Genomic DNA, 19,065 nt, shown 5'->3' with positions numbered 1-19,065 from the left:
CAGGTCACCTCATTGTTATTGGTTAACTACATAAAACATGTTTCTTTTTTCCCCTGTTTGGTTTTGAAAGCTTCTCCCCAATGGTAGCAGATGAGTGTAACCCAGATATCCTTACATAATGAACCAAGGAGGCAGTGTGCAAACAGGAAACCCAAATCAACAGACCCATAGAGGGAAATACAGTATATGTGTTATTTGTTTGTGTTTTGTTAATTTCCTCCTTCATTAGTTCTGTTTTGTGCTTAATGGCCTACTGTGCCACTATTTCAACCTGCTAGCAGAGAAGAGAACACCAGTTGTAAACCTCTAATGAGTCCGTATCGGTCCACTTCCACTGCCAGTGTACCTTGGGGCAAACAGCTTTGTCAAATGCATCGACCTCTTGTTCTGTTTGATGTATTTCATCGCCTTCTAAAACATAGAATATTACGGTCAAAACAATATGTCATTACCCAGAAATTTCCCAGAATATGATTAAAATGATTTGAAGAAACTCAATTTCCTAATGTTCCAGTAGGCATGGTTACTAAATTCATAAATACAAGGCATCTTAACAAGCAAAACCTTACCCAAATGATAGGCAGTATGCTCTGTTGCTAAACATTTCCTAGTGTTCAGCTCTTTGTACTGTTTTTGTACAAATGTACAATCCAAACCGTTTCTACTCTTGGTGCTTCAGATTAAAAACTTAAATATACCTACAAGTTCCTCTATTGTAACGGACTTGTAGGTAATCCAATACACTACTCACGTCTTTGTTAGCGATTCTGTTTTTCAATAAAACAAATCAATTTAACAGGATTTGGGAACTTTTGGTTAAATATGACATGCAAGGACTGTCCCACAGTGAGCTGAAAGAACTGAAGGTGACAAACTCTCGACTGTGTATAGTAACACCTCCAAATAGCATATCTGTGAAGTGCAGCATGGCTCAGCAACTTGCAGCCTTTTGTCCCATGATCATCACTTTTATATGTTCAAGTGCATAGTGTGAAGGATGTCATAAGGCCTTGATGCAATCAGATGTAAAACACAATATTTATGAGTATTTTAAGTTCTGAATCAGTCAGATTTGACCCGACAAGACAGGAAGGTTGTTGCCAGTTCTTAATTGTTGCCATTTATTTTGAGTTCTTAAAACATCATCAAACATTAATTTCCAAAAGTGGATATTTTAGGGAGAAAGATGAAATGTGAAATGATGAACATTTTGTTGGTATAAACTATAAATCATGATTTTATTAAATGATTGGACAGGATTGGAGTCAGGATTGGATTCAGGGCAAATATCACACCGAATTGTTTTATTATAGTACTTATTAGTACTATGGCAAGGTAAAGGTATATTTGCTGGGATTAGCCAAAAAAACAAAAGTCTTCTGAAGTTAAAAAAAAAGTGGCTACAGTCTTTTTTTCTGTGACTTTTATTGTGGAAGCCAGTCACTGAAATGCTGAACAATATCTAACCTACAGCATTTGTTTTTCAGTGGAGTATGCAATCAGCTGTGCCCAATGACCCAGCAACGAACTTAAAGACTGAAAAGAGGGGACAAAATATCTTTATGTACCAAATTACTGTATAGTAATTATTGAGAGGAAAATAAATGCCCATGTTATGAACTGATTGCACTGTCTCTCATTAGCTCAGGGGAAAACATACTCATTATAATTGAGGGCTGTCATAAAAGTTGAAATGAGCTCTCCATGTTTGCTTCATTTGATGGTAATGAAAATGCTATAGCTATTGCATGACTGTAGAGGCTCAAATATTGCTAACCAATTCATCTAGCCTCTTGGGAAAACAATGCTTATACAATGACTTTTTATTAAAATTAAAGGCACATATTTCCTTTTTTTTGTTCGAAATGTCTAAAGCAATTAATTCAAAATAATAACCTTAAATAGTCCGTATTTTAAACAAAGAGCTAGGTTTAAAAAGAAAAAGTCTGATAAAGTACAACTATACACTGTTTTATAGTTCGTTGTCATGATTGCACTTTTAGCAGCAGTTGATGTCTAGCGCTGAAGCTGCTACGTTTACACGGAAAAAGAAAAGACAGAATCTCCTGTCAAGAGACTCCCACACGAAATACTTCAGCCTTTACCACTGCAGGAAAGTTATGACCTAAAGAGGAAAAAAAGAAGAACGAAAGATGAAGTCTTCTCAAGGCATATACATGCACAGACAGAAATTAGATGAAAGGAAAACTTAGATAAAAGGGATGAACCTTTTTTCTCGTTCACTGAAGCAAAAGAATAAAAGAAGTGTTCTCACTGTACATCCGTGTCTCACTCTTGTTCTTTCCTGTTGTTTTTTAAATGTCAGTATAATCCGGCATTGATCTACACATGCATGTGGAAAATTACTCACACCTGCCAACTACATAGTTGATGAAACTTAGAAGGCACGATACATCCTCATTGCCATTAGACATTTGAAGTCTTTTTTCATACTCAGTGCTACTTCTGAGTGTTGAGTTGGCCTTGAAAGTTGTAAGTTTCCTATAGTTTTATCTGCATGCACCACTCACTTTGCTTTATGTAGTGCGTTTCTTTCTTACCTGCTAACTAAGTATTCTTAACTGTGCAAGAAATGCTTTGCAATCTTTAATTTTAATGACTTGGTAAAGACATCCAGTGATGTTATGGTGCTTGGTAGCATTAATAAAATCAGACCTGCTTGCTTTGTCTGTAAAGATCGAAAAAGACGGCCCAGTGTTATTACTGCCACAAAACTTAGGCCATGTCCACACTAATACGTTTTTGTTTTGTAACTTTGTAATTTTGCGTTATTCGCAGCAACAACTCCACCTCATTGTTAGTCCATCCACTCAGTGCTTTTCCTCAACCTTTCGCCGCGATATTTCAACGAGCCGGAAAGTTAGAAAACAGCTGACAGAAATGAGGCAGGTCAAATCGTCTTGCCTTTCACGCATGCACAGTACTGGATCGTAAGCGTTTTCGGCCGTTTCAATGTGGACGCACAACTCTGTGAAAACGACTGAAAGCGATAGTGTGGACGTGGAGCGTTTTCAGACGAAAACGCAGTTTTCAAATTTGTGTGGACTTAGCCTTAGAGAGCCTTAAGATTAAAAATCAAGATTCTAATCATTAGCATGTATAGAGGACATACACACAGGAACTACTTTCACTTTCTTCTCTACAACTTAAATGTAGTCATAAAACAGTAATGGAGATCTTGAGAACCAAGAGTTTGTTTACTTAGCAGCTTTCAACTTTCTACCTCCCACTTTTTCTTTCATTCAGTCTCGTAAAAACTCTCGCCTCAAGGTCACTGCAGTATTTGGGGAGGGTAATGTTAGTTCAGGGTTGTCTGTTGTCAGTGGGGTTCACTTCGGCCACATATACCCACAGGCAGCCATTTCCTCCGGTCCCCCCCTCATTCAGGCAATTTAAAATCTGTATACTCATGGGATCATCAGGCAGCAGCTTGCAGGCCTCAGCAAGGGCTATGAAAGGGCTTGAGATTACTGTAACTTACACTGCAGGTGTGGGTGATAGAGGAGGATGGATGGTAAAAATGTAATCAACGCCTAAGCTTGTTCCTAGTCGCAGTCTATTAGCATGAGCAAGGGCTTAGTAATTATTTTCGTGGACTAAATCCGCCCCGCTAGGACTGAGGGTGTAAGTGCAACTGTATTTATAGTCTCTTTGTGCCATTGAGGATGTGAATATTCTTTGTGCTGTTGCTGTTCTCTATGTGTTACATGATAATTATGTATAGAAATATTCTTGTCAGATAAGTTATAGGCAGCTTATAGCCAATCTCCAAAGCAGGAAAACATACAGTAAAGTACTTATTGAGCACGCCAACATGTCTAATTGTTACCTGTTATTAATTCTGAAAAGTTACCATTACAAATGCAATTTTGCAAATCCAAAGGTATCCAGCTGCCTCACACCTATCTGAGTGTTTCCGTAGAGAAACCTGTGACTATAATGACTTGTTTTTATTAGTAGATTACAGACTTGCTCATTAAATCTCTTTACTTGTGATCAGATAATTAACACTGCTCTTGATAAATTGTGGTCATCATTATTGACTGGCTTCACCTGTAGTTACTGTATATTGTTAGTAGAGTGCCAAAATAAATCTTCCACTCACTTTGCTGCCTTTTTGCAAAAGAGGCATTTGCATTTTCAACATTGTCCCTGCTTAGTAAATCTGACCCCAAATTGGGTCTAAGTTGATCAGGAAATCACAGTGGAAACTGTGATGACAGTTTTGGTGTTTATCCAACTATTTGCTCAGGTGGCACCTAAAAAACAAAACACATATCGTTACAGCGACATTATCTCACACACACACACACACACACACACACACACACACACACACACACACACACACACACACACACACACACACACACACACACACACAAATAATAAAAGGAAAACTGTTAACTGAGTCTGCTTGGGATGGAAAATCATCACTAACGTTGTTGCTTATTCAAATACATCCATGTCAAGCAACTTCCTGCAAGGAGTGACTCATTTAAAAGAAAATGAAATCCTACCACTTGTAGACTATGAAGACACTAAATGATCTCTGAGTTTCCAGTCTTACCCAAGGCACAGAATGGATGAAAGTCATGAAAGAAGAGTCAGAGTTATCATAATAAGAGTTGTTCTATTATTTCACTCATGATGATTCAGCTGTTAGCTCTCTGCTGCTTTAAAACGAACTCTCCCAGCAGCTGCTGCCATTGTGAACAATATGCAGCATTCAGTATGAAGCCTTATGAATTCCAAACTATCTAACAAAACAACCAAAGTCATTAGTAAAGAATTTGTGTATCCACATTAATATTTCCATCGACACAATAACTGAAAAATCATCAAAACCAACAACCTGCATATCTGAATAAAAAAAGCACCTCTATGCACTTCACTTTGTTAATTGACTAATTAGAATTGTCTCACAACCTTGATTTCAGAAAGAAAATAACAATAAAGCCGTACCTGCTGCTGCACTTTAACGGGGACTCAGCGGGCTTTTTCTAAACACTAATTATTAGAATAAAAGCAGCAAGAAAAGCAATAATGAGAACAATTACTTTTCTACGCTTTTACGTGTTTCGCAACAAAAACAAAGCCAACGGGGAGACGGTTGTTGGACCCGTATACTGAACTTTGCATGTGCCTGTTAGTCATACCGTGGTGGAGGGGGCTGGGTGGTGTTTGGTAAGTGATATAGAGCTGGTGTGCATAATGCTGATGTGCAGTTTGAGAAGCCAGTTCCAGATGACAGGCTTGCAGACAGGCAGGCAGGGACTGAATGCTACTGTACTATTTCTCCTTTACCGCTTCGCCAATAACTTTGGTGTTGCAATGGGTTTCTCATTTAGTAGGTGCCAAGCTGCACAGGCTCTGATAAGACTTCCTGAGCACACACTGATCCACTCTGCTAAATGTATGGTGAGGCAAACTGACAGCTTCCCCGTACTCAGGAAATCTAGAAGCATCATTTTAAATCACTGCAAGTTATGTATTAGCTAAGAAATGTAGGAAGGACTTTAAATGTTAAATCATCGCTTTTTACTGATTTGATACTGGATTATTGCTCACGCTGTCAATAACTTCTCAAGAACAGTCCCATATGGGTTATTAATTCTCAAATCAACAAGATCCGTGGTATGTGATTCATGGTGAGCTGTGACAGCCTACAGCTGATGCTATCAGCTCACTCCTCCAGTCCCTAATCGTATTCAAACAGACAGTGAGGTCTTCATAACTTGACAGCTCACACTCTTACTCTGCTGATCATTCATGCTGCTGTGTTGCTATTGACCCAGGTTGCTGCAAATTCCCTGCACCTCCTGTAACTCCTCCTGCTGCTGTGTCTAGATAGATGCAGAGGGAGCTGCTGCCGAATAATTACTGGTGTTGTGCCATGATTTCATACTGAAGGAGTTTTATTTTAAAATGGGATCCATGGGAGGGTTTCAGGGTGACCAAAAAGAACACAAAGGCTTGTCTCAGATTTGCCAAAAAAACATCTTGATGATTCCCAAACTTTTGGGAAAATAATTTGTGGACTAAAGAGATAAACCTTTTTAGAACGTTTGAGTCCCATTGCATCTTGGATGACACTAACAAAGCATTTCATAAAAAGAGCATCATACAAGTTAAATATGGTGTTGGTAGTGATGGCCTGTGTCCGCCATCAGTTCATATCCTGAAGCTCAAGCACCTCTGAATGTGTCAAAAAAATACACATATGAATAAATAATCCAGACATAAATCGAAATGAGATGCTTTGACATGACCTTAAATAGGCTGTTCGTTCTCGAAAACCCTCCAATTTGGCTTAATTAAAACAGTTCTGCAAAAAAGACTGGGCCAAAATTCCTCCACAGTGATGTGAAAGCCAGTTTTCACAAATGCCTGATTGAAATTCTTGCTGCCAAGAGTGTCACAACGAGTTATTAGGTTTTGGAGTACTTTTTTGAATATGGCCAAGTAGGTTTTGTACTTACACAAGTTATCTTCATCTAATATTGAGTTTGTTTTAATGATCTGAATCAGCGGTCCCCAACCCCTGGGTCATGGACTGATACCGGTCCTTGAGCTGTTTGGTACCAGGCTGCAAGAGTTGAGGCTCGAGTGACATTTATGGTTTTCAGGGTTTTTAGCGTTATTTTTGAAATCGTTTTTAGCGTTAACTCTGGTTTTACTGGGTCTTTTTCCGTGTGTTATGAATAAATCTTCTTTTTTGGCACCGGTACTGGTTTTATTTTGGTATATTTATCCACGACACCGTAAAGTCCAGTCCATGAAAATGTTGTCAGACATAAAACAGTCTGTAGGTTGGGGACCACTGATCTGAAGCATCTAAGTATGATAGATATGGGAAAAAAAAAAAAAAAAAAAAACTAAGAAAGCAAGAAGGAAGAAAATATTTTTTCACAGTATTGGTGACCACAGTGTTGGTCATAAAAAAGAGGAAAAATAGAGTACGTTTAAATTAAAAAATAAATAAATATTAAAAATACTGTTTGATGCTCATTAAAATGGAGAATGTTAAAGGTTTAAGAGTTTAAGTGTAGAACTGCCACAGAAGAAATTCTAGACAGACTACGGAGCTCACACTAAGCCGATTTAAACAGCTGCCAATAGCGATTATGCAATATGAGACTCTCCTATGACTTGTGTCACCCCCTCTGAGATTGGCTCTGCTCTTGTAGACCTTTCTGCCCTCAGGAGCAAAGAGTGTCCATCATACCCGTAATTATCTGGAAGGGAGGTCCATCACTATTGCATATTAGCAGCACACAGACGGCATGGCAGTAAATAATCCCATCATTTCACCCAGAGGAGGTCAGGCAGACATAAATTTAACACAGAGCAGTTTTACATCCTGGAGGGCATTGTAGGGAGGTTTCATCATCAGAAGGATTGATGTCTTGGATTTCCCCTCCCTCCCTCCCGCTGCCTTTCAGCCAAAGCCAAGAACTCATCCAATGAGTACAGGAGTAATTTTTTGGTTTCTTTGATTAATGTACATCTGAATTGCACTCAGTTTTAGGACTGCTTTGGACCATTTTAATTTCTCAACTGGAATTCTACACAAAATGTTTTGTCAAGCAACTCTTGACAGCAGACCAGCAATGACTCAGTTCTTATGCCTGAGATGCTCAGCACTTAAGAATTGTATAAGCTTTCATGGCATTTATGGGCTCAATTTGTATTTCAAGAGTTTTCTTCTTTTTATAAAATGAAGACAGCAAGAAAGCTTGATTCTTCTAATTGTAATTCCTTCAAACGTGATATACTGTTGTATTGTGTTTGTGTAATTACAAGCAAAGTGCTTCTACAAAGCTTTTGAAATACTTAAGTAATTGAAAATTAAGAGAAAAATGCAGAAGACCAACAAATGCAGTTGCAAAATATATAGTGACTTTTCTGAGAAAGTCATTGAGTTTCCTTAGGAAACCTATACAATGAAAAGCATTGTACTGAAACGTTGTACTGAAATGCAGTACTGTACAAAAGTCTTGAAATGAGCCACACCTTATTTCTTTATTTTGCATTTAAGGTGCCAGATTGGGTTTTGTTTGTTTGTTTTAAGTGCTTTTGAGCAATAGTTCTCCAGGCTGTCTCAAGTTTTTCTTTGGACTCTGGCTGCCTTTTCACAAATTTTCAGTCCAGTCCTTGTACATGATCATTTTCAGAACAATGTTTAGTTTATTTTAGTTTCCTTGTTCTTAGCAAAGGACCAGTTTTAAACTGTATCTTTAGTCACTTTGTTACTAGCAGCTTCTCTTAAAAAACTGAACAAAAAAAACCCCAACATTTTTATCCTAATTTCTTTAATTGAATCGATGAAAAATGCCAACGTTTGACAGGGATAAAATAGTTGAAAAACACATTTTTCCACCACTGTCCACAAGGTGTATAGAGTGTCATTTAAAAAATGAGGAAGCTGGAAGTGGGCAACGAAACAGGAAGAGATGCAGCTGGCCATATGACTTGGTCTGTCTGGTGGAACCTCATCAGAAATGGTCTAAGTTGAAGCGTGACTGCCACCAAGCCATTTTTAAGAAAGGAAAACAACAATACAACAACTGGACCGGAAATCAGTGACAACAAGTTTTATGTAGGGATTAATCCAAATTTGAGGTTTTTTGGTTCAAATATTCAATATGTACGGCGGAGGTCAGAAAAGAGGTACAACAGTATCTACAGTATCATCATATCAGTATCTACTGTAAAACACAGTGGAGGCCATGTCATGGATTGGTGCTGAATTTCAGCCTTTGGCGTTGGGATCTTGTCAAAACTAATGGAAATATAAATCCTGAAAACTATTCAGATTTTGATCCATCTACAACACTGGAAAATATATGATTGGGAACAGCTTCATATTTCACTATGTCGAGGATTTCAAACACACTGCCAGAGCAGTAATAGCATGCTTGGATAGAAAGAGACACTGTGGGACACTGTCATTCATGGATTGGCCTCCCCAGAGCCCAGACCTGAACGTTCATCTTACGAATCATCTTAAGAGAGCAGAACTAAAGGCAGCTAACATCCAACAAGGAGCTCTGAATGTCCTTCATGAAGTCTGAAGAACTATTCCTGAAGACTATTTAATGAAACTAAAGGACAGCTTGCCTATGAGAATTTAGGCTGTGTTAAAGAATAAAGGTGATGATGGCTGTGGTCATATTGACGTTCCAGTTTCTTCTTACTGTATTTCCATGTTTCCATATTTCAGTAAATCATTGAACCTATTTCCAATTTTCCTTACAAAAGGAAATAAGTGGTGACTCAAGATTTCTTTTAACAATACTGTATTTTGTTACACTCTCTTGCTGCCCCCTTCCATCACATTTTTTTTTGTGCCTTTTAGAGTTATCACATCTTTAAATATCCATGACATTTTGTCCTCTAATGCAGCGCTTTCAAATTCCCTTTTGAAAGAGAATTTCTTCCTTGGCTCTTTGTCTCTCTGTTTGTTTTCCCCTGCTTGACATTTATAAAGTAAGCGCTTGGAGGATGCTGTGAACAGTAGAGAGTAGCTCCGTCTCCGGGACATTGAGCGTCCATGGTGCGAGCAGCTTCGGATCACTCACTTAAGCAGCTAACATTTCAAATGGACAATAAAGAGAGTCCTGGTCCCTCTAGAACAATAAAACAGTGTTAGAGTCAGGGGTGGATGCACTGTAATACAGACAGATATTTCTCTGCCACAGCTGCAGCTGCTGTGCTCAGCAGAAGGGGAAAGGCTGAATCAAAGGACGCTCACTACACCAAAGAAAGGGAGCACGATTCACTCCAGCATTCAAGTTTACTTCAGGTGTAACATTAATTTTCTCTCCATGTATCAAAGGTGTATTTATACAGGGAGTGCAGAATTATTAGGCAAATGAGTATTTTGTCCACATCATCCTCTTCATGCATGTTGTCTTACTCCAAGCTGTATAGGCTCGAAAGCCTACTACCAATTAAGCATATTAGGTGATGTGCATCTCTGTAATGAGAAGGGGTGTGGTCTAATGACATCAACACCCTATATCAGGTGTGCAGAATTATTAGGCAACGTCCTTTCCTTTGGCAAAATGGGTCAAAAGAAGGACTTGACAGGCTCAGAAAAGTCAAAAATAGTGAGATATCTTGCAGAGGGATGCAGCAGTCTCAAAATTGCAAAGCTTCTGAAGCGTGATCATCGAACAATCAAGCGTTTCATTCAAAATAGTCAACAGGGTCGCAAGAAGCGTGTGGAAAAACCAAGGCGCAAAATAACTGCCCATGAACTGAGAAAAGTCAAGCGTGCAGCTGCCAAGATGCCACTTGCCACCAGTTTGGCCATATTTCAGAGCTGCAACATCACTGGAGTGCCCAAGAGCACAAGGTGTGCAATACTCAGAGACATGGCCAAGGTAAGAAAGGCTGAAAGACGACCACCACTGAACAAGACACACAAGCTGAAATGTCAAGACTGGGCCAAGAAATATCTCAAGACTGGTTTTTCTAAGGTTTTATGGACTGATGAAATGAGAGTGAGTCTTGATGGGCCAGATGGATGGGCCCGTGGCTGGATTGGTAAAGGGCAGAGAGCTCCAGTCCGACTCAGACGCCAGCAAGGTGGAGGTGGAGTACTGGTTTGGGCTGGTATCATCAAAGATGAGCTTGTGGGGTCTTTTCGGGTTGAGGATGGAGTCAAGCTCAACTCCCAGTCCTACTGCCAGTTTCTGGAAGACACCTTCTTCAAGCAGTGGTACAGGAAGAAGTCTGCATCCTTCAAGAAAAACATGATTTTCATGCAGGACAATGCTCCATCACACGCGTCCAAGTACTCCACAGCGTGGCTGGCAAGAAAGGGTATAAAAGAAGAAAAACTAATGACATGGCCTCCTTGTTCACCTGATCTGAACCCCATTGAGAACCTGTGGTCCATCATCAAATGTGAGATTTACAAGGAGGGACAACAGTACACCTCTCTGAACAGTGTCTGGGAGGCTGTGGTTGCTGCTGCACGCAATGTTGATGGTGAACAGATCAAAACACTGACAGAATCCATGGATGGCAGGCTTTTGAGTGTCCTTGCAAAGAAAGGTGGCTATATTGGTCACTGATTTGTTTTTGTTTTGTTTTTGAATGTCAGAAATGTATATTTGTGAATGTGGAGATGTTATATTGGTTTCACTGGTAAAAATAAATAATTGAAATGGGTATATATTTGTTTTTTGTTAAGTTGCCTAATAATTATGCACAGTAATAGTCACCTGCACACACAGATATCCCCCTAAAATAGCTAAAACTAAAAACAAACAAAAAACTACTTCCAAAAACATTCAGCTTTGATATTAATGAGTTTTCTGCACTCCCTGTAGTGGGAAAGAGCTCATTAGTTCTTTAAAATAATCAGAATTTAATTATCATCTTTCAGTTAAGAAGCACTGGCACAAAATCTAATATAACACTCAATCTTTTTAACATGTGCAGCAGCAGAAATAACATTGTTTAATACTTTTGTTTCTCCCTGTATATGTACTCAGGGGACCACAGTAAGTCTGAGCAAAGATAGGATTGTTCTTACTGTATATGACAAGATGTAAATCAGCTTGGTGGGGGATGTGTGTGTTAATTTATTTCTGTCCTTCCAGCACAGGGATAAGAATGACAGTTAGGTGATGATCCCTCATGTCTGAGCCATCTCACGCCTCATTCCCCTTGAAGGAATAACATTGAACAGGGATTTACCCAAGACCTTGACTTGACTGCCTGCATGCAGAGAAGAGTGTGCATTGTCTTTCTTTTTTTGTACAGCTGTGCGAGTCTTTGGTTTGTAATAAGTAGGAGGGTCACCAGCCTTAAGGGTGTGCGTGTGTTTCTCTGGCTTCATCTTTGCCAGTTTTATGTGCGACGCATGACGCGGTCCTTCCAGAAATAAACAGGAGATAACTGAGATTTATTGGTTTGATTATTTTCTATAACTTACTGTTTTTCAAACTGACCTCTTCCACCAAGCGTGACTGCTTGATAGATGTGCTTGATTAACAGAATTGAGTACTACAAATTAGAGGCCACAGTAACCTCAAGTTCCAGTTTCATAACTTCATATGTTATCACTAGCTCCGGTACGCAATTCATCAAAGCAGGAATGACCCCCAAACTGTTGTTCCAACAAGCTCCAAATTATCTTTTAAATTTTTTTTTTATGATGCACTGGACATCAAGAGCCACAAGAGCAAACATTCCCAAATGTATACTCAAGCTTGACTGAGGTTTATTTACTACCATGTTTAGTCATGTGTTGCGGTCATTCATCCTTAATCAGTTTTCAGGTTCAGGTATTATATTATGTTATGTTAAGCTTTTTTCTGTTTTTCTTCACTAAACAAAAAAGAAAGCCTTTCTCTTTCTCTTGCGGAAGAGACTTCATTGACAACAGAAACCTTCATTTTGTATTCATACAAATAGAAATATGCTCTTCTTTAATATGCACCTTAACACTGCAGAACACTGTGCTTTTCCTGCAGCCCAGTCGAACCTGTGTTAACTTTGCTGCAGTGACTGCTGGGCTAACAAATGTAGACATGCTTTGGCAGTGCTATGCCCTGCTGTGGGTTTGACATCAAAAGGAGACGCTGGGAATAAACTTCTGAGTCTATTAAGCCCATCATGTCCCTTAATTTTGCATTTGTTAGCATTCGTGGCTGTTGAGTTGTCGGAGGACATTAGGCGGTGAGATCCATCTCTATATACTCTCAGAGGGGGATCTCCTGCTCTGCAATAACTGGGGATGGATGTCATATTCAGATTTAGTTATATAAAAATTTTAAAACATTTTTTACTGTGCTTCTGACTTGCAAGTAGCCCTTACTTGACCTTACCTTCTCATAGCATACTGCCAACAGATAAAGTCACGTGATACACAACCAAAGGAGGGTCACAAAAATAGCAAAATAACAACATGATCTTATTTTTTGTCTGTTCTTTACTCCAAACGTTTCTCACAGCAGACGAATAAACACAGGTTGCATGATTTCTTTGTGGTTTCTAAGTTTTTGTTGCACATCATCATTAAACAGAACCTTGCTGAGAATTAAAAAAGGCCTGGTTTAAAGCATGAGCTTTAATCCCTTAGAAAAGCAGTACAAGAAGCTTGAGAGGGTCTAAATGGGAATGTGTACCTATTGTTTTCACTTGGATTCAAGGATTACTTGTAATTAGTTGGACCCCTGCACAGAAAAGCTGTCAGACAAATTATGCAAACAAAAAACGAATTTTTTTTTAAATGAGTGAACACTCAAGGACACATGTACGGATGTACGAACAGACACATTATCTGTCCCATTTGCCTTCCTTTCCTCTCCTCCCACTCGGAAACACGCAAACACATTAAATCCAATTTGAAGCTACAATCCAAAGGCTTCGGCTTGTGCAATTGAGGTTAATCAAATGTCTTTTTTTCCCCCCCATATTTGTGTTCGTTCTTCTAGGCAATGCATGCACCATGTCAGAGTACAACAAGCTGAAGAGCATGCTGCTGGATATGCAACCAAAAGCGCTTAAGGCTGGGGAGCAAAATCAGAAGAGAGACATGGAGGAGAAGAGAGCGCTGGTGGACACCATGTTTAAATACCTGGATGCGAACCAGGATGGCCGACTGATCAGTGATGAACTGGAAAAGGTGAGTGTCAAATGAATCAACACAGCTGTGTGAAAGAAGAGATAAATGGCTGGGAGTGTTTTGTTTGCCATAAGTGTTTGTAACAGTTTTTGTTTGTGGACTTGTCTCCAACAAGTATTTCCAGTTTAAATGTATCACTGTGCAAATTTACAAAAAGAAAAAGAAAATGCTGGCAGATTTTTTTAAATAACGTTTTTGTTTTTTTTTTAATTCTATTAAATTATATATAATGTGATCCTTTAAATAGAAGCCTGTATTGCTTACAGTGGGTAATTAGTCAACCACATTTTTATCTTCATCTACACCAATGATCAAGACAGTGTGATCAAGTTATAAGTGAGAGTGGCTGGAACATTTAGTCATCTTGCTTAACAATAAGAAAAGCTGTCTTCCCACCCGGGGCTGATGGGAAAAATTTGGCATTGATATTTGACTCAATTAAATTACCGTGAGTGTCATCTGGTATCTTGAATTGGGCATCAGAGATGTGTGTTAATTAGACTCCACCTAGCCAGTTCTATGATATCAGTGACTGCCATTGTGCCAATATGCAGTAAACCATGTTAGCCATAGTTGACATCAGACTGGAGCAGGAACAGATGTTTATATGTGCATTTTAAATTTGCTGTTGCTCTTTATTATTATGTGGGCATCCAAAGACAAAGGTTGCATGATGCCAAAGGAATATAAACTCAGTACGGGTTAAAATGAATTCTCAAAAGTGCTTCAGCTCTTTCCAAGCTCTTTAGACTTCAGTAATTATTCTCATGTTATCTCACTGTGGCTTTATATTGCAACCAGAGTGTTGTCCAAGTTTAGAATTTCAGTGACTTCTGCCTTTTGTGACAGATCTGTATTGAGGGAATTATTAATGCTGATATATGTCCACATGAAATCTTTAGATTGGACACTCACATCCTGAGGAATTCATAAATTCAGTTTCGCAGAGATAATGCTTTTAAGAATCAAAGATGAATCCCAGTCATCCCTCCAGACTGTCTCCAGTTTTGGATCTGTCTATTGTCACAGATGGTCTTGGAGGGTAAAATCCTGTCCTTAGGTTTGAAATATTTAATTCAAATGCCTAAGGACAGAGTTATCTGTGACAGGAAAAACATGGCTGCAGTCAGCTGCAGGCTGGCTTATGAAAAAAAAAAAGTTTGGTATATCCATTATTATGCCATGTGACATGTCCAGAACCATATAAAATCAGCTGGAGATAAATGCTAAGCTGGAATAGCTTGGAATGGCAGTTTACTTTTTTCCATTAGATCTTGACCTAAAAACATATTTTACAGGAAATTTATTATTATTATTATTATTATTATTATTATTATTATTATTATTATTATTATTATTATTATTATTATTGTATCGAACTGTACCTTGATATATTAAAGCAAATATTGACTTGCTCTTCTCTTACAAGGGTCTCAGCTCACAGATTTTAGAAAAATAAAGCCAAAATAACTAAATAAATAAATAGAATAACCACATAAGGATTCAATTTCCAGAATTTACTGTCCAGGCGTTTTTGTTGTTGCTGTTATAATAAATTCTAAGCACATAAATATTGGCACTAACTAAAAAGATTAGGTGAGGTGTCCTACATAAATGCTACATAAGCAGTCTAGCTTTCTAGCATGGGCCAGCATCTGATAAATATAGAGTTACACTGAGAAGCATTTTTATTCTCTTATTTCTAGAGAAGAAACAACTTTTACAGAATAAGCGAGGCTGAGTTTTTTGTTTAACTTCCTAAAAACTGCTAAACATCACCCACTCAAAGATGGTTCCCCTGAGAGTGAAGTACTGCTACTACTGCAAAAGAGGACTCATAAATGACAGCGAATGGATGTGAGAGTGGTGAGTCTTCCCAGGGGAACATCTTTGAATTAACTCAGGTGCAGCATGCAAGAGTAGCAGGACCAGATACTCTTAAAAAGGAAAGGCAATCAGTATAGCACTAACATGACGGATTACATATTTAATCCACTACCTTTAATGAGAATGGAAGTACACTCAGGAGTTGTGAGTCTGATTCTCTTGTATATAGTACATTTGGTATTTAATTATGATGAGAGACAGCTGAACAGTGCTGTTTTGTTTTGTTTTTTAAATATGGAAAAAGTGGCAATTTCTCTCCTCATAGCACAGCAAAGTCAAAATAAAATCTTCATTAAAAAAGGCTCTATTAGAGGTTTAATCACTAATATATCACTTTTATAAAAGTAATAACCAGTGAATGTAAAAAGTATTGTTTTAATTAAATAGAGGATTCTGTGATTTTCCCCTTCAGTATTTGAAACTAGGCTATTAAAGTGATACAGAAAAGTTCAATTTGTACAGTATCTTTCCTTCTGAGTATGAATAATGTGGTTCTTTCTTACTACACATAGCTTAGGATCATAAAAAGATGTAGGCAAGAGAGAAACAATAAATAAAGCCTATAATAAGATATAGGACTATGGCACCTGTGTATAGATGTTTCCTTTTGATGACTGAATGGATGTATTCTGTGTTGTGTGTGTGTATATGTGTTAGATCTCCATGAAAGAGCACCTGGAGGACAGCCTGCTGGAGTGCACCATGCAAGACCTGCTACGCTATGACGACTACAACAACGATGGCCATCTCAGCCTCCACGAGTTCTACACAGCTTTCCGTAAATATTTTTCTATCCTTTTTTTTCCCCTTACAAAAAATGCACAGTTAATCTGTTAAAATATGTACGTATAATACTAACATATAGCGACATAAGCCATTTATTTGTTAAAAAAGATGGCACAAAAAATATGTGTAAGGTACGGGTGACGTACTTACTGTTGGTACATTTTAGAATTTCACAACATCACAATTCAATCAGCCTCTCCACAGCAGTTCTGAGGATAAAAGATTTCCTGGAACAGATAAATTGATAATTGCATCTGGAATCATCTGGAAGAGCTATAATAGCCTTTGGGGTTTAGGCTGAGTGGCAGCTGAGAGCATGCAGGTTCCACTTTATTAGGACCAAAAATCACAACTCCGTCACTAATGTTGCTATAGCACCGGCATGAAAATTGCTAGACACAGAGGCAACCTGCTGCAAATCTTGTTCTCAAACTCGCTATCTAATTTGATCATTGTCTTATCTTGCGTGTAAGTTCAAACTGTATTGAACTATGCTGCAAAATGGTAATAAAGTTGATGAATCCAGCAGCTAGTTATGGCAGGTGGCCATTTCCAAAGCTTTACCTTTGGCTTGTGCGGGTCCATTAAGCTCCACCATTAATTTAGCCCCTTAATGACTGGTTTAAGTGGAAGTCATCCTGCTATTATTTGGTTACAGTCCTTTCACCTTCCAGATGGGCAGTGAAAAGCCATTGCATGGTATTTATCTACCTACAGGTTTGCCTGCAGCATTTTAGGCCAGGTTAGTCAATGCATTTTATGTTTGACAAGCGGCTGAAGAAGTGGGCAGGGACCAATAACACAAGCTATTGATCAGATGACACTCAAGGTTAAGTGTTGGGCTGCAGAAAGGCAACACCGAGGGGGAGCAATTATGTTTGAGTGGCACATCTGGTGTTCTGGATAATGTTGATGGTGTTAAATTGTGTGTGTTTGCATGTTTGTGTATGCGTGTGTTTCTGCGATGCAGTCCGAGGTCTCATTAGTGTGGGTAGTGTGGGAAACCAAAAAGCCAGGAATCACAGGTGTGTTTAACAGGGTGGGCATTTACAATATGGACGCAAGTTTGGAAAAATGAAAAATTAACCTAAATGATGTGAGAAGGATTTTTTCCCCGCATTGATTTTCTTCCATGCAGCCAAATGCTTGATCTCAGGGCGAACATTTTAAATACAAGCCTTAGTCATGTTTTGGGGATCATATACCTCAAAGCACTAGGTTAGAAGGCATATTCAGGAGTCTTTCTTTGGTTTTCATGGTTCTCTCTGTTGGTGCTTTTCTTCTATTCTGTAGCTTTGATGTAAAAATCACAACCCTTTGGCCATTTTCCAAGAAGCCAACTCGAGCTTCACTATTATTCCCACAGTCTCTGAACTTGTTCTGTTATGAAACACAGTGTGTTTTTCTATTATTTTTATTATTTTGCCCCTCCATGTTGCCTTTGCCTTATTTAATGTATAAACCAAGCAAGTAAACCACCATTCAAAGCTCTGTCCTGCTGTCAGATATTTTTTTTTTCCACCACAAATTGAATAGAGGGCAATATGTGCTTTGCTAATACTCCTTAGATGATTACATTCTTATTGATTTTACCCTTGTACTCGACCTTTTTACAATCCCAGCAAGGTTCTTTGTGACCTATTTTTTACTTTTCTTAACTGTCATTGCGTCCTGTGTTAAGTGGCTCCCACTTAAACACCTATTTTTGTCTCCAAGGGCATAGATTTAGAATTAAAATCAAAGAATAACACTGATTAGATTTACTGATGCGTTGTCAGAAATGAGAAGCAGCAATCACATCTATATTTGTATCATAGATAGTGCTCTTATCCAAACAGCACAAACATGGTGCAAAACCTACTGAGGTGCATCATATGAAAAGGCAGCAAAAGATACAAACCAAGAACTCAGGTAGGCAGAAAACGCAATTAGGGACAACCGCACTTTCCAGTATTTCCAGTGGTTGTCACCTGCACAGATTTAACATAGGTCATTTAACAGTTTTGAATACAAAAATGATGAATAGCTTATATTTTGCCCCAAATAAGCAGTCAGCCTGCGACATTTGTGGATTTTTGGTCTTTGGTCTGTTGAGATAGACACTGCGACTGATCAGCAGTTTCTTGTAAACCAGGTGTTTAATCATTCACGAACATACTACAGTTGACTATTTATTAATTTTACATTAATGCTGAACCACAATAACTCAGTTTGATTCATAAAGTTAACAAAGATAGATAAACGAAAAATGTTTTTTGTATCTGCAAGTTGTGAAATTTTAAGAGCAAGCAGTGAAATCCAAAACTAGATATATATTAAAACATACCGAAGTGAAAGTGGTCTGTCTCATAAGCACTTCATCTTTGAATCTATCCTGTAATTTACTGCATTGTGTGGAAGCTAGCTTTACTCTGTGTCACTAGAATCTGCAGTTTTTGTCTTCTTGATTATTGTGTCCATGTCCCGTTAATTTCAGTTGCCTGTGCATGGACATTTGACAGAACAATGTCCAGCGCTGGTCAAGATACCCATTGCTTTTCTCTGAAATCACTTACAATTTGCATATTATTACTCATGGTACCTTCAAACACATCTCTTTTATTGCTTATTTTGCAGTTCACACCATTAATTCAGAGGTTTTGCTCAGAAGAGCCAGAAAAAGAATGACCTCTTGTTCTGCTTTACTGAATAATCAACATTCTCTTTCCCATAGAGCATATTGC

At 38.4% G+C, this 19,065-nt stretch overlaps 1 protein-coding gene across 1 annotated transcript in view; it reads left to right on the top strand.

Moving 5' to 3' along the window:
- fstl4 (follistatin-like 4) overlaps window positions 1–19,065 on the top strand; it is a 227,436-nt gene that overhangs the window by 138,066 nt on the left and 70,305 nt on the right. The window contains exons 5-6 of the mRNA XM_080867745.1: window positions 13,479–13,669; window positions 16,214–16,334. Of these exons, the coding sequence (XP_080723871.1) occupies window positions 13,479–13,669; window positions 16,214–16,334 (312 nt within the window). The remainder of the gene's footprint in view (window positions 1–13,478; window positions 13,670–16,213; window positions 16,335–19,065) is intronic.

This window comes from Rhamphochromis sp. 'chilingali', assembly GCF_963969265.1.
Source record: "Rhamphochromis sp. 'chilingali' genome assembly, chromosome: 19".
Taxonomy (NCBI): domain Eukaryota; kingdom Metazoa; phylum Chordata; class Actinopteri; order Cichliformes; family Cichlidae; genus Rhamphochromis; species Rhamphochromis sp. 'chilingali'.
Note: the sequence above shows the minus strand (reverse complement) of the source record. Positions and strands in the feature narration are given on the sequence as shown.